General features: G+C 25.2%; 1 protein-coding gene across 1 annotated transcript in view; it reads right to left on the bottom strand.

Moving 5' to 3' along the window:
* Phum_PHUM049620 (acetylcholine receptor protein alpha 1, 2, 3, 4 invertebrate, putative) overlaps positions 1-12,344 on the bottom strand; it is a gene marked incomplete at both ends in the record, with an annotated part of 53,271 nt that continues 40,927 nt past the window's right edge. Inside the window, 8 exons of the mRNA XM_002423267.1 lie at positions 1-192; positions 270-415; positions 476-561; positions 1,710-1,883; positions 2,495-2,641; positions 4,716-4,852; positions 4,931-5,099; positions 5,846-5,961. Coding sequence (XP_002423312.1) covers positions 1-192; positions 270-415; positions 476-561; positions 1,710-1,883; positions 2,495-2,641; positions 4,716-4,852; positions 4,931-5,099; positions 5,846-5,961 — 1,167 coding nt within the window. The remainder of the gene's footprint in view (positions 193-269; positions 416-475; positions 562-1,709; positions 1,884-2,494; positions 2,642-4,715; positions 4,853-4,930; positions 5,100-5,845; positions 5,962-12,344) is intronic.

The following is a 12,344-nucleotide window of genomic DNA, read 5'->3' as shown; positions in this document are numbered from 1 at the left end:
CTACTGCGGCGGACATCGAATGACCGTCGACGTTTGTATTTCTGCAAATTGTTTGTCTATCGGTATTCTATCGTCGTATAATGTCGGAGCTTGTAAAATAATTCCAGCCGTACCAACTAAAACGGCGAGTGTGAAAATCCAAAGGAACAGTCTATCCAAAACCATTGCCACGTATTTCCAATCTTCTTTGACCTTAAAACCAAATTTTTATTTATTAATTCGATTATCGATCGAATCGATAGATCGATCGATCGATCGATCGTGTTTACCTTTGTCGAATCTTCCAACATTTTTGTATGTTCGGCAATGAAACGAACGCAAAAACAACTTTTGTGTATTTCTGAAGGGCACATAGAATGTGAAAAGGCAGGATTTTTAATTGTTGGACTTTTTATTTCTTCACCATCGCTGAGTCCTCCAACGTCACCCCCACCATCATCACCCCCACCACCACCACCACCACCGCAACCATTACCCGATAATGATAATTCTTCTGTTTCTGATTGTGGTGGTCCGTGTATTTGACAACTTCCGCCAAAAACTGGTCCCCCATCGATTAAACTTTTACAAAATAAAATAAAATTATTAATATTTTCTAATAATAATAATGATAATATTTTTAAAATGATTTTTTCACTTCCGGTTTTTAAAAAAGGAAGTAAAAAAAAAATTTTATATAGTTCTAGAAATTTCTTTTGATGTAATCGAAAGCCAAAACTGTTTTTTTTTTTTAACTTTTAAGAAAATTAAATTTTTTTAACAAATCGATGGTAACTTTTTTTTGCAAATAAAATCGCAATAATAAAAATTATTATTATTATTATCATTATTATTATTATTATTATTATTATTATTATTATTATTATTATTATTATTATTATTATTATTATTATTATTATTATTATTTGATTTAATACGTAGGAAATGACGTCATATTTAATTAAATAAATGTTTGGAAAATAAAATAAAATAAAAAAATTCAAAAAACGAGAAAAAAAAAGTTTTAGTTAAAGTTTTCCGATTTTCTTTACCAAAAAAAAAAAAAAAAAAAAAAAAAGTTGGCAACACTGATGATTGATATTAAAAAATTTGAAAAAAAATTATATCGAAACGAATGAATTAATTAAATAAATTATGTTTGTTTGTGTGTTTGTTAAAAAAAAATTTTTTTTTTTTTCTGTTATTGTATGAAAAATAAAATCGACCGCAACCTTTTCCATCCTTTTCGATATTTATCCCTTTTTTTTTATCCTTTTTTTTTTTTTTTTATCTTTCCTACTCTTCCTACTTTTTTTTTAAAGGATGTGACAAGAATCCATTATTCATATAGTCACCCATACAATATAAATCATAAAGGAAGAGACAAGAGAACAAACTCTCTCACACTCTCTCTATCTCTCTCTCTCTCTCTCTCTCTCTGTCTCACTTCCTTTTGACTTAACGTCGTTATAAATTTATTTTCGCGTATTAAAACCTTTTGAATAATTTCAAATATTTTTTTTCTTCTTATCAATATCAAAACCTTTTTTTTGGAAAGGTTTTATCGAAACAAAAAAAAAAAAAAACTTTTTTAAACGCATAAATATTATATATAAAAAATTTTCCGAAAGAAAAGAAAAAGAAAAACTTTTTTTATTTATTTATTTAAACAATTTTTTTTTCCGATTGATTTAAGATTTAAAAAAAAAAAAAATAAATAAATAACTAACCTTTCTGGAGAAAAATCTTCCTTTGAAAGTGTCCTTTGTCTTGTAACTGTACTTATTGTATCGGATATTTTTGATTCTTCCGTCGATGCTGTTGTTTGATATGGATACGGACAATAAGAAGATTGTACTTCTTTACCTTTAACCGTATGTACAACAACTCTTCTAGACATGAACCTAATAAATAAAATAATTTTTTCTTTTTTAATTTTTTAATTTTTTTTTTTTGTTCGAAAATAAAATTTAATAATAATAATGAATTGTTAAATTTAAATAATTTGCATACGTCAACACGGAATAATAATAATAATAATAATAATAATAATAATAATAATAATAATAATAATAATAATAATAATAAAACTCACCCGTATGAAATTCCTAAAGAAAAAAAAAAGGAAAGAAAAAGAAAAGGAGGAAGAAAAACTTTTTAACTTTATATTACGTAATCTTTTTATTGAATAGAAGAGAAAAATTCCAGATTTTTCCTTTTTTTTTTTTTCTTTCTTTTTAACACCAAAAGCAATATCGTTCAAAATGAAACTTTAGAGATGTGTACACAAAAAAAGAAAAGAAAAGAAAAGCACGTTTTAAAAAAAAAAAAAGAGAAAGAGAAAGAAAGAAAGAGAGAGAGAGAGAGAGAGAGATTGAATAAATGTAGCGAAAACAAAATCGGTTTAAAAGAGAAAAAAAAGGTTACGGAGGAAGGGGATGGGGTTGGAGGTAGGGGGAGGGGTTTAACAAAAAAAAAATTTAATTTATTTATAAAAATTTGTACATGCATATACCTGTGCGGTTCGAATTGATATTGTGGCCTCCTCATAACTAAAAGTCTTGGAAGTATGTGAATGAAAACACGTTTAACCCAAGGCGCCATTTTATGTGTTTGAGGTGACCGGAAATGAACGTTAAGAACGACGACGGTAACGCATATGCTAGAAAAAATTATTAAATTCATTGAACCCGCTAAATAAAAAATTTCTTTTAACGAATTTTAAACTTTTTATTTAATAATAACAATAATAATAATAATAATAATAATAATAATAAATTGATTTTAAAAATAAAAAATTTTTAACACGAACTAACGCACATCCATGTTTTCTTTTTTCTTTTTTTTCTTTCTACATCGAACGTTTTTAGAATGTAAAAATAATTTTTTTAAAAATAAAACCGTTCGTTTTTTTTATTTTACTCTTTCCCCCCCCCCCACAAAAAAATTACTATTATTATTATTATTATTATTATTATTATTATTATTATTATTATTATTATTATTATTATTATTGTGAGGGATTTTTATTTATTTTAATTTAAAATTTTTTTTTTTTTTTTTGAAATCTGTCGTAGTAAATTAATAATAAAAGGGAGAAGGGGGGGATCTGAAATTCCCCCAAATGTATCTTTTTTTAATTTAAAAACTTTTTAAGGTTCATCATCGGATATTTCCTGTTTTATTTCGAGGAAAAAGGAAAAAAGGACGTTTAAAATCCATACGATTAACTTTTTGAAAGTTAAAATTAAAAAAAAAAAGGAAAATGACAAAAAAAAAAAATTAAAAAGGAAAATTTATTTTGTTAAGAAAAAAAAAAGGAAAAAAATTATATTAAAAAAAAAAAGTTTTTTTTTTTGACGTTTATTTTACGTTAAATACAAAAAAAAACGGAAAGACGAGGAAACGGAGGAACGAGGAGTAGGGGAAGGAAAGGGAAAGAACTTTTATATTGTCGGAAAACAAAATTAATGTAATAATAGTAATAATAATAATAAACGGTGACGACGACGACGACGAAAAAGAAAATTTTTTAAAATAATTAATCTTTTTATTATCAATGAATATCCTTCTTCCTTTTTTTTTTTTTTTTTACCTTTGAATAAATTCCTTTGAAAAGGATTTTAACCAGTAACCAACCGCAAAATTCAACCTTAAACAATATTCATTACACACAAAAAAGAAAAAACGTAAAAAAAAACTTTTTTTTTTTTTTTGTAATTTTAACGCCAATTTAAAATTTTAATTTTTTTTCTTCCCCTTCCCCTTCATCTCCTCCTCCTTCTTTTTTTTTTTTATTATCCTTTTAAAAAAAATTTTCCTCTTCCGTTATTATTATTGTTATTTTACCCGTCGTAGTCAGAGTGTGTGATATTATTTAAAAGGAAAAAAAAAACGATTTTGCAGATTAGAAAACCTCTAATAAATATAGACTATAAAAAATTTATAGTTTATTTTTTAATTTTTTTACTAGAAAATAATTTTAAGGGGAGGAGAGTGGGGATGGGGGACGGAGGAAAAGGTGAAATGGCGGAAAATATTAAAAATTTTTCAGCTTGAGTGTGGTTAAGTATTTTTTTTTTTTTTAAATAGAAAATTCAATTTTGGTATTATTATTATTATTATTATAATACTCGATATTTTCAAGTGAGGGAAATGATAAGGGAAATGAATGAATAAATGAATGAATGAAAGAATGAACGAACGAACGAACGAATAGAAAGTTTAAGTTTTTTTTTTTTTTTGGTTAAAAAAAATTTATTAAAATTAAAAAAAAAAAAAAATATATATATATAAATAAATTTTTTGCGCCATTTTTAATAAGTTTTACTTTCCTTTCCCCTCCCCCTCCCCTTTCCCCTCCTATTTTTTTTTTATTCGCGGAAACAAAAAAAAAAATTATTTACGCGTTTGGAATATAGTTTTGTTTTGTTTTTCGGAATTCGAAATCATCAAATCGTTTAAAAATATTTAAAAAAAAAACATAAAATGTTATTATCAATTATCACCTGAGACGTTACGAAAAGAAAAGTTCATCGACCTCGAGGTCGATAAAAACTTTTTTTTCCGGTTTTCCGTAAAACTCCCGACGACACGAGATAAATTTTTTTGCAGAAAACAACACTTCCTTCCTTTCTCTCTCACTCCCACCTCCCACTCCCATCACCTTTCACTTCCCATTACCTCCCACTCCCCGCCCCCCGAAAAAAAAATAAAAGAAATAAATCTTTGCTTACCTTATGGAAACTAAAATCATGGCAAATATTAAATATTTTCCCAGAAGAGGTACGACGAGTGACGTAGGAGGTATAATTTCGACGACTAGTAAAAAAAACACGTGAAGGCTAATGAGTATCGATATAGACAACGTCACCTGTTAATTAAAAACATATATATAATTAATAATAAAATTGATAACGTTGATAAGAATTTTTCCATGTGTACTACTTACTTTTTCACCGCTGTCGGACGGTAAGTAGAATGTTAAAACGGTTAAAAATGAAATTCCCATGCAGGGTATTATTATGTTAACCGTGTAAAATAATGTTTTACGTCTCATGGTTATGTTGAACGTGATATCAAGGTACGGTTCGTCGCAACACGTATAAAATTTTTCGTTTCTAAAAATCAAAAATATATATTTATTTATTTATTTAAAAAAAACACGTTCGCTTTATCTACATAAAAAAAATAAGAATAAGATGAAGGAGAAAAAAAAAAGGAAAAACCGACGTAAACATAAAATACATTATTTAAATTTTCCAGGTTTTTTCCCCTTTTTACATCAGGAGAGAGAAAAAAAAGAAGAGAAACCTGGAAAATTTATAATGGTGTGAAGTAAAAAAAAAAAAAAAACCTTACTGGAAAAGATTTTTTTTTTTTTTTTTTCTAAATGTTTATGTTTTTTAAAACCTTTGAATAATGTTTTTAAATAAATTGGAATAAAAATGTTTATGTTTATGTTGTGTGACGCACATGTAAAACTTATAGATAATGTTTATAAACATAAAAAATTCAACGGGGGGGGGGAAATCGAAATAATTTTATTTCCGTTATCAACTTTCTACCAGAATATAAATAATAAATAGTGGTAAACATCCATCAAATATGATGTATTATTATTATTATTATTATTAGTTTTTTCTAGTGGGAAAATATCGGACCCCCATTTTTTTTTTTAAATTTAAAGTCGTGATGATGGTTATAAAAGGACGGCTGGGAATTTAATAGTTTTAATGTAAATAGTTTGTTTTTTTTTTTTGTTATTTCCTTTGAGCAATGGAAACTACAATACTACGAGATACTAAACAAAAACTACTTTTACTACTAAACTACGACTACAATAAGAAAAAAAAAGAAAAATTACCTGACGGCAGGTACTTCTAGTATATCCCATTCGACAGACATGTAAAATTCCGAAAGATCGACGCCAACTTCGACAACGTTCGAACCTGCTTTTTCATCCATGTGACGTAAATCGACCTACGTTAAATTATTATTATTATTATTAAATTTTATCATCAATGTTATCATATTACATCATCATTAATAATAATAAATAAAAATATTAAAAATAATTATGCGATCGAGTGAAATAAAAAAGAAGAGGAAAAATAGTATTCAAGCCTCTGTGCAATTTAACAAAAAAAAAAATTTTTTTTAACTACAACATAAACAACAACAACCACAACATTACGACGATTATGTTTAATCGTTTGTACACTACAATCAATTACAATCGTTACGATGTAAATTGAGATAAAAATAATTACAAAATGAATATAAAAAAAAAACAATATACAATAAAAAAAAAAAATTTTTTTCATTAAATTGTAGTGATGATTGATTTTCCACTTTTCCCACTTCACTTCCCGCCCCCCGCTCCCGCCCCACTCTCTTCTCCCCTACAATTCACTACAATTTATTATCACATTACAAATTTTTTAAAAAGTTTAAAAAAAAAAGTTAATAATTTTTTTCGAAATGCATTATTCGAATACAGTCGATAAAATTAATTAAATAACAATTTTTTTTGTTTTGTTTTTTTTTACAATTTAAATTTATTATTATTATTATTATTATTATTATTATTATTATTATTGTTATCATTAACAGTGATAACAGTCTAATAATAATTATAATTTAACGTGTTTTTATTAATTAAAAAAAATTTTTATTTACGTGACTGTTATCCATTAGGAAAATAATAGTAATAATTATTTTTTTACATTGAGAAATTAAAAAAAAAAAAAACGTTTTTCTAATGACACGATAATATAAATTTTCTTTTTTTCTCTCTGTTAAATAATAATAATAATAATAATAATAATAATAATAATAGTACAATTATTTAATTCGCAGGGAATTTTGTTATTTATTTTTTTTTTGCATGTTTCCGGTTAATGAGTTTGAAATTGAAATGTTTTTCATTTCCATTGTGTTGTTGCTCTCCCCCCCTCTCTTCCTCCCCCCTAATTTTTTTTTTCCTTTGATTCTTTTTTTTTTTTAATTAAAAAAGCTGACTTTTTTTTTAAATATTTAAATTCCTGTCGCCATGTTTGAATTTTTTTTTTTTTTTAAATCGGTACAATTATTATAACAAATTGAAAAAAAAAAAAACGTTAATCTCACTTTCTCTCTCTCTCTCTCTCTCTCTCTTTCTCTTTCACTCTCATTTGAAATTTTCCTTTGAATCCTTTTAAATTAAAAAAAAAAAAAAAAAATGGGATTTCGTGTACGATTTAAATTTTTTTTTTAAAAAGGAAAAAATTTAAATGGAAATTTTTATATGTTTTATCACCTAATAATAATAATAATAATAATAATAATAATTTTTTTTTTCGTTTGTTTTTGTTGTTTATCTTCTTCTTCTTCTATCTTCAATCATTTTTTCTTCTTTTCTTCTGAATATCTTCTGCTTTTTCCTTCCGGTTATTTCTGACGATGAAAACTTGAAGGTCGTTTAAAATTTTCTTCTTTTCACAGTAAAAAAAAAAAACAAAATACAAAAGTTGTTTTTAACTAAATTATAAATATTATTTACAATTAATAATGATAATAATAATTTTTTCACACATACGACAAAAAACAAACAAACAAACAAACAAACCAACCAAAATCTCATTTGTGTGTGTGATTGTTTGTCGTGCTTTAAAATCTTCGGTTAACCGCAATACGTGTTAATTATGCGTTTTTTGAAATTTTTTTTCTTTTTCTTTTTTTTAATTTTTTTCACGCACAAACACGCACACACGCATTCGGGTTCACTGTCAAATAATAATAATAAATTATTACAGTAATAATAATAATAAATCAAATTTTTTATCGGTATAAAATTCTTTTTTTTTTTATTTATAAAAAATCGAAAAATTTTTAATTAAAATTATTTACGCATCGCTACGCACATTCGTTTTGACGTGTCAATAATAAAGAAAAAAGTTTTAAAACAAATACGGGCGCGCTTGTGTTTGATTTGGATGAATCGATAAATTAAAAAACACACGCGGAAAAAAAAAAGAAAATGTTATCATCGTTATCAAAAATTTTTTTTGTTAAAAACAGATGGTAAAAATAATTTTCGGCAACAGCAGCAACAGCAGCAGCAGCCGGAGAAGGAGCATAAAACAATTTTTGTTCCTTCTTTAAACGGTTATTTAACCTTTAACCTTTTTATTTCGGAGGTAAAAGAATGTAAAAAAAAAAAAAAGGAAAAATATGATGATTTAAATTAATCTGTTCGAATTTATAATAATAATAATAATAATAATAATAATAATAATAATAATAATAATAATAATAATAATAAATAATTGTGGGATTTAAATAACGGGCTTTGAATTTATATAAAAAAAAAAAGTGAAAAGAAAAAAAAAAGAAAACAACAACAAACAACTTCATCATGGCTGAAAACAAGAGCAATAAAAGAAAATGTGAAAAATTTACAACATTTTTTTAAATTACATTTGTTTATTGCTTCCTTTTTCTTTTCTTTTCTTTTCTTTTTCATTCTCTTTCCATTTTGTTTTTATTCCTTTTTCTTTCCTCCCCCCTCCCTCTCCCCCCCTTTTTTTTTCCTTTGAAACCTTTCGATAGCAGCTCGACGATAAACCGCATGTACGAGCTATGAAAAGAATCGAAAAGTTTTTTTTTTTTTTTAATTTTAATTTTTTTCTTTTTGTTTTTTTTTTTTCGTTACGCTATTTACACGTCAAAACGAATCGGTCGTGAATAAAAACAAAAAATAATAATAATGATAATAATAATAATTAATTTTTACAACGAAAACAAAAAAAAATGAAAAGTTTTTTAAAGTTTTTTTTTTTTTCATTTTTTTCATTTTTTTTTTTATTAAAAACAACAAATCGGAAAAATCTTTACCCCCCACTTTTCCCCAAAGCCCTTCCTCTCTTCCTCCCCCTCCGTTTTTTTTTTTAATTTACGACGTGAATAAATAAAAATAAAAAAAATAGGGGGAAATGCGCGGCGGGACTCGTAGAAGAAATTATTAATTATTTTTTAACGTTTGATTTATTTTTTTTATTTTGATTTTATCCGGAAATGATTTTTCCTTTTTTTATTGTTTTCGCCGCCATTTTGTAAAAACTAATCAGAGTTAAAAACTTTTGAGCATCTGCTTGTAATCAATGAAAGAAAATAAAAGAAAAGAAAAAAAAGGAAAAAGAGAAAATAAAAATTTTTTTTCCCTCTTTCTTTTCTCCTCCGTCCTTTCTTCTTTTTATTCCTTCCCGATTATTATTATTATTATTTTGCAATTAATAAACAAAAGAAATAAAAAAATTTGAAAATAAAATATTATTAATAATATTTACATACGCGAAAATGGATTAACGGGAATTAAAAAAATTTTGTGGGAAAAACCGAAAAAAAAAATTCGGAAAATTTTTTTCTCAGGAAAATTCGAAACATTTTATGCGGTATTCGAGAAAAAAAAAAGATTTAAAAAGTACTCGGGGAAAAAAAAAGAATAAAAGAATGAAAAAAAAAGAAAGGTTTATTAGAGTTTATTGTTCCAGTAAACTCCATTAAAAAAAAAAAAAAAATGAAATGGAAAACGTTTCCAGGAGAACTTTCAATGGCCGACATTAAAAAAAAAAATTTTTATTTCTTCAAACGAATCAATTTTTTTTTTATTGAACAAATTTCACGATGATGATAATAATAATAATATGTGATGAAGTATAAATTTTTAAAGCAAACAATAAAACCATTTAATCAATTGCAAATAGAAAATGATTGATTGATTGATTGACCAATAGAATTCATTGTAATCTAGAAAATTTTTTTCATTTTGTTTTTCATTTCAACTGGAGAAAATGAAAAAAAAATTTTCCAGAATCCTTCATAAAAATTTTTTAAATTCATTGTCAAGGTTATATTTTAAATTAAATTTAAAATAAAAAAGAAAAACTAATTAACGTGCCCCCCGGCCCCTCAAAAGGAAAATTCCATGGCCTCCCCTACCCTTTAAATTTTTCTTTTTTTTTTTTTCAAACCGAAAAATGAGGTAAAAAAAAAAAAAGGTGAAATGAAAAATTTAAGATGAAAAAACATTGCGGAAAAAGGTGGGGAGGGAAAGGAAAACCGACGGCGGTGAAGAAGAGGAAAGGGGGAGGGGAAGGGGGGACAGAAAAAAAGGGAGCGAAAAGAAGATTTTTAACTTGTTAATTGCTTAAATTTAATTTAACTAAAGAAAACATTTTTAATTAAATATTTAATTTCACGTTTCTTTTTTTTTTACTTTCGTTTATTTATTTATTTACCTTTTTTTTTTCTATTCTGGAAAGTTCGAAAGTTCAACAGAAAAAAAAAAAAACATTTTTATTAAATAAAAAATTTTTTATCCAGATTTGATCGGATTAAAATTTAGTTTTTTTTTTTATCCTCCTAAAAAACAAGAAAAATTAATTTGGATTTTTTTTTTCAAATAAAATTTAAAAAAAAAACAAACGTTTCGGGATAAAATGCGGCGTTTTACCCCAAATTATTAACGGATCAGGTGTCCCCGAATCATAAAATTAATAAAAAAAAAAAAGATTTAAAAAATTTGACGAAATGTTGTCGTTTATCAATTTTTTCCCCAAGCCATAAGTTAAACATTAAAAAAAAAAAAATTTCCCACACTTTTTCTTATTAATTTAAAGTATTTAATATTTGAATAAGTTTGTTTTGTTTGTTTTCAAATGAATTATACCCCAATTTTTTCTATTCTTAAAGTGTTACCCCTTTTCTTTTACTTTCAGAATTTTCCGGTTTTATCGTCCCTTTTCCTATTTTATAACATTTGAAATTTCAACAAAGAATTTACGCCATTTCATCTTTTCCCCCTCTCTTTTTTCTTTCTCTCTCCTTCAATCTTTTATTATTTCATTTTCGTGGCTCTCACCGTTAAAAAAAAAGTTAAAAAAAAAGAGTCTTAATGGATCATACGTCACTCTTAATCAGATTATATTTAATCCGGAAAATTTTTTATCCAGTCGAGAAAAACAAAACAAAAAAAAAAAAATTTTTTTTTTTTTTTGTTTTGTTTGTGTGCGAAACAAAAAGAAAAAAAAAGTTAAGGTGCTTAAAACCGAGATGAAATTCAGGGTAATAAATCACAATTTAGCAGAAGACAAAAAGGAAAAATTTTAAACGAAATTAAAAATCGTGAAGAAGAAGAAAAAAAAAATTAATTTCCTTTTAATGAAATGACAAAAGTGAGAAATGAATTCACCACGATCGGGTTCGAATTTGTCAAATTTGATTTTTTCCTTTTTTGTTTGTGACGTCATAGAGAAAAAGAACAAAAAAATTATATCATCATTATTATTTTTTGTTCTCTTTTGTTTCTTCCGGAAGAAACAATAACGGTGAAAAAAAAATGAAAAAAAAAAAAAAAATTTTTTTTTTTTTATTACGGAAAATTTTCCCAAAGGAAAAAAAAAATTATTTATTATCATCAGTATTATTATTATTATTACTTTTTTTTTAGAGAATTAAATAAGTGGAAACAATGCAAATAATAATAATAATTTTTTTTTTAATAACAAAAGAAAATTTTTAAAAATTTTCCGAGAAAAAAAAATTTTTTTTTTCTTTTTCCAACAAAAAAAATTATCATTATTATCATCATTGGCTCTCGAAATAAGTGACACTTTAGGTGTTCGGCTGGAGTTTTTTTTTGTTCAGAAAATAAAAAAAAAATATTTGAAAAAGGATGATTTTTGAAAATCAGAGCTCAAATTTTCAGTTAAAAAAATTATCGTTGGGATGTAACAACGGTCTCTGTCAAACCTAAACATATTTCTCCTTTTGTTTTATGTTTCTCTTGGTATTTATTATTATTATTATTATTTTATTCTATTTTAATTAAATTATTACAAATGATTTAAACGGTGAAAGGTTTCATCATACAGGAAATGTCTCGCTATAAAACTTTACCCTTTATTAGTATTATTATTACTATTATTATTTAACGGTACAAACTGGACAACAAAAATGAAAGATATGAAATTTCAACGTTTACGGTTTTTGAAAACTCCTTAAAGCGTTTTAACCGCTACGACTAAGAGAACACTTTTTAATATTATTATTATAAATCCTTTATTTAAAAAAAAAAAAAAAAATTTATGTCATAGAGTAAATAAAATTTTTTTTTTCTCCATATTATCATCGTCCGTCCTACGACTTTTTTATTATTTTTCCTGCGATATTTTCTTAATAATTATTTTTTTTTATTTTTTCCCCTCCCATAAATTCCTTTCACCTAACTTCACTCTTCCCACGATACATTTTCCCCTCCCCTTTTCTTCATTTCATCACCGGTCATTGACTCACCCCATCAATTAAACTCTTTCTCTCATCCA

The sequence above is a fragment of the Pediculus humanus genome, genomic scaffold (assembly GCF_000006295.1).
Source record: "Pediculus humanus corporis 1103172107401 genomic scaffold, whole genome shotgun sequence".
In the NCBI taxonomy this organism is placed as follows: domain Eukaryota; kingdom Metazoa; phylum Arthropoda; class Insecta; order Psocodea; family Pediculidae; genus Pediculus; species Pediculus humanus.
Note: the sequence above shows the minus strand (reverse complement) of the source record. Positions and strands in the feature narration are given on the sequence as shown.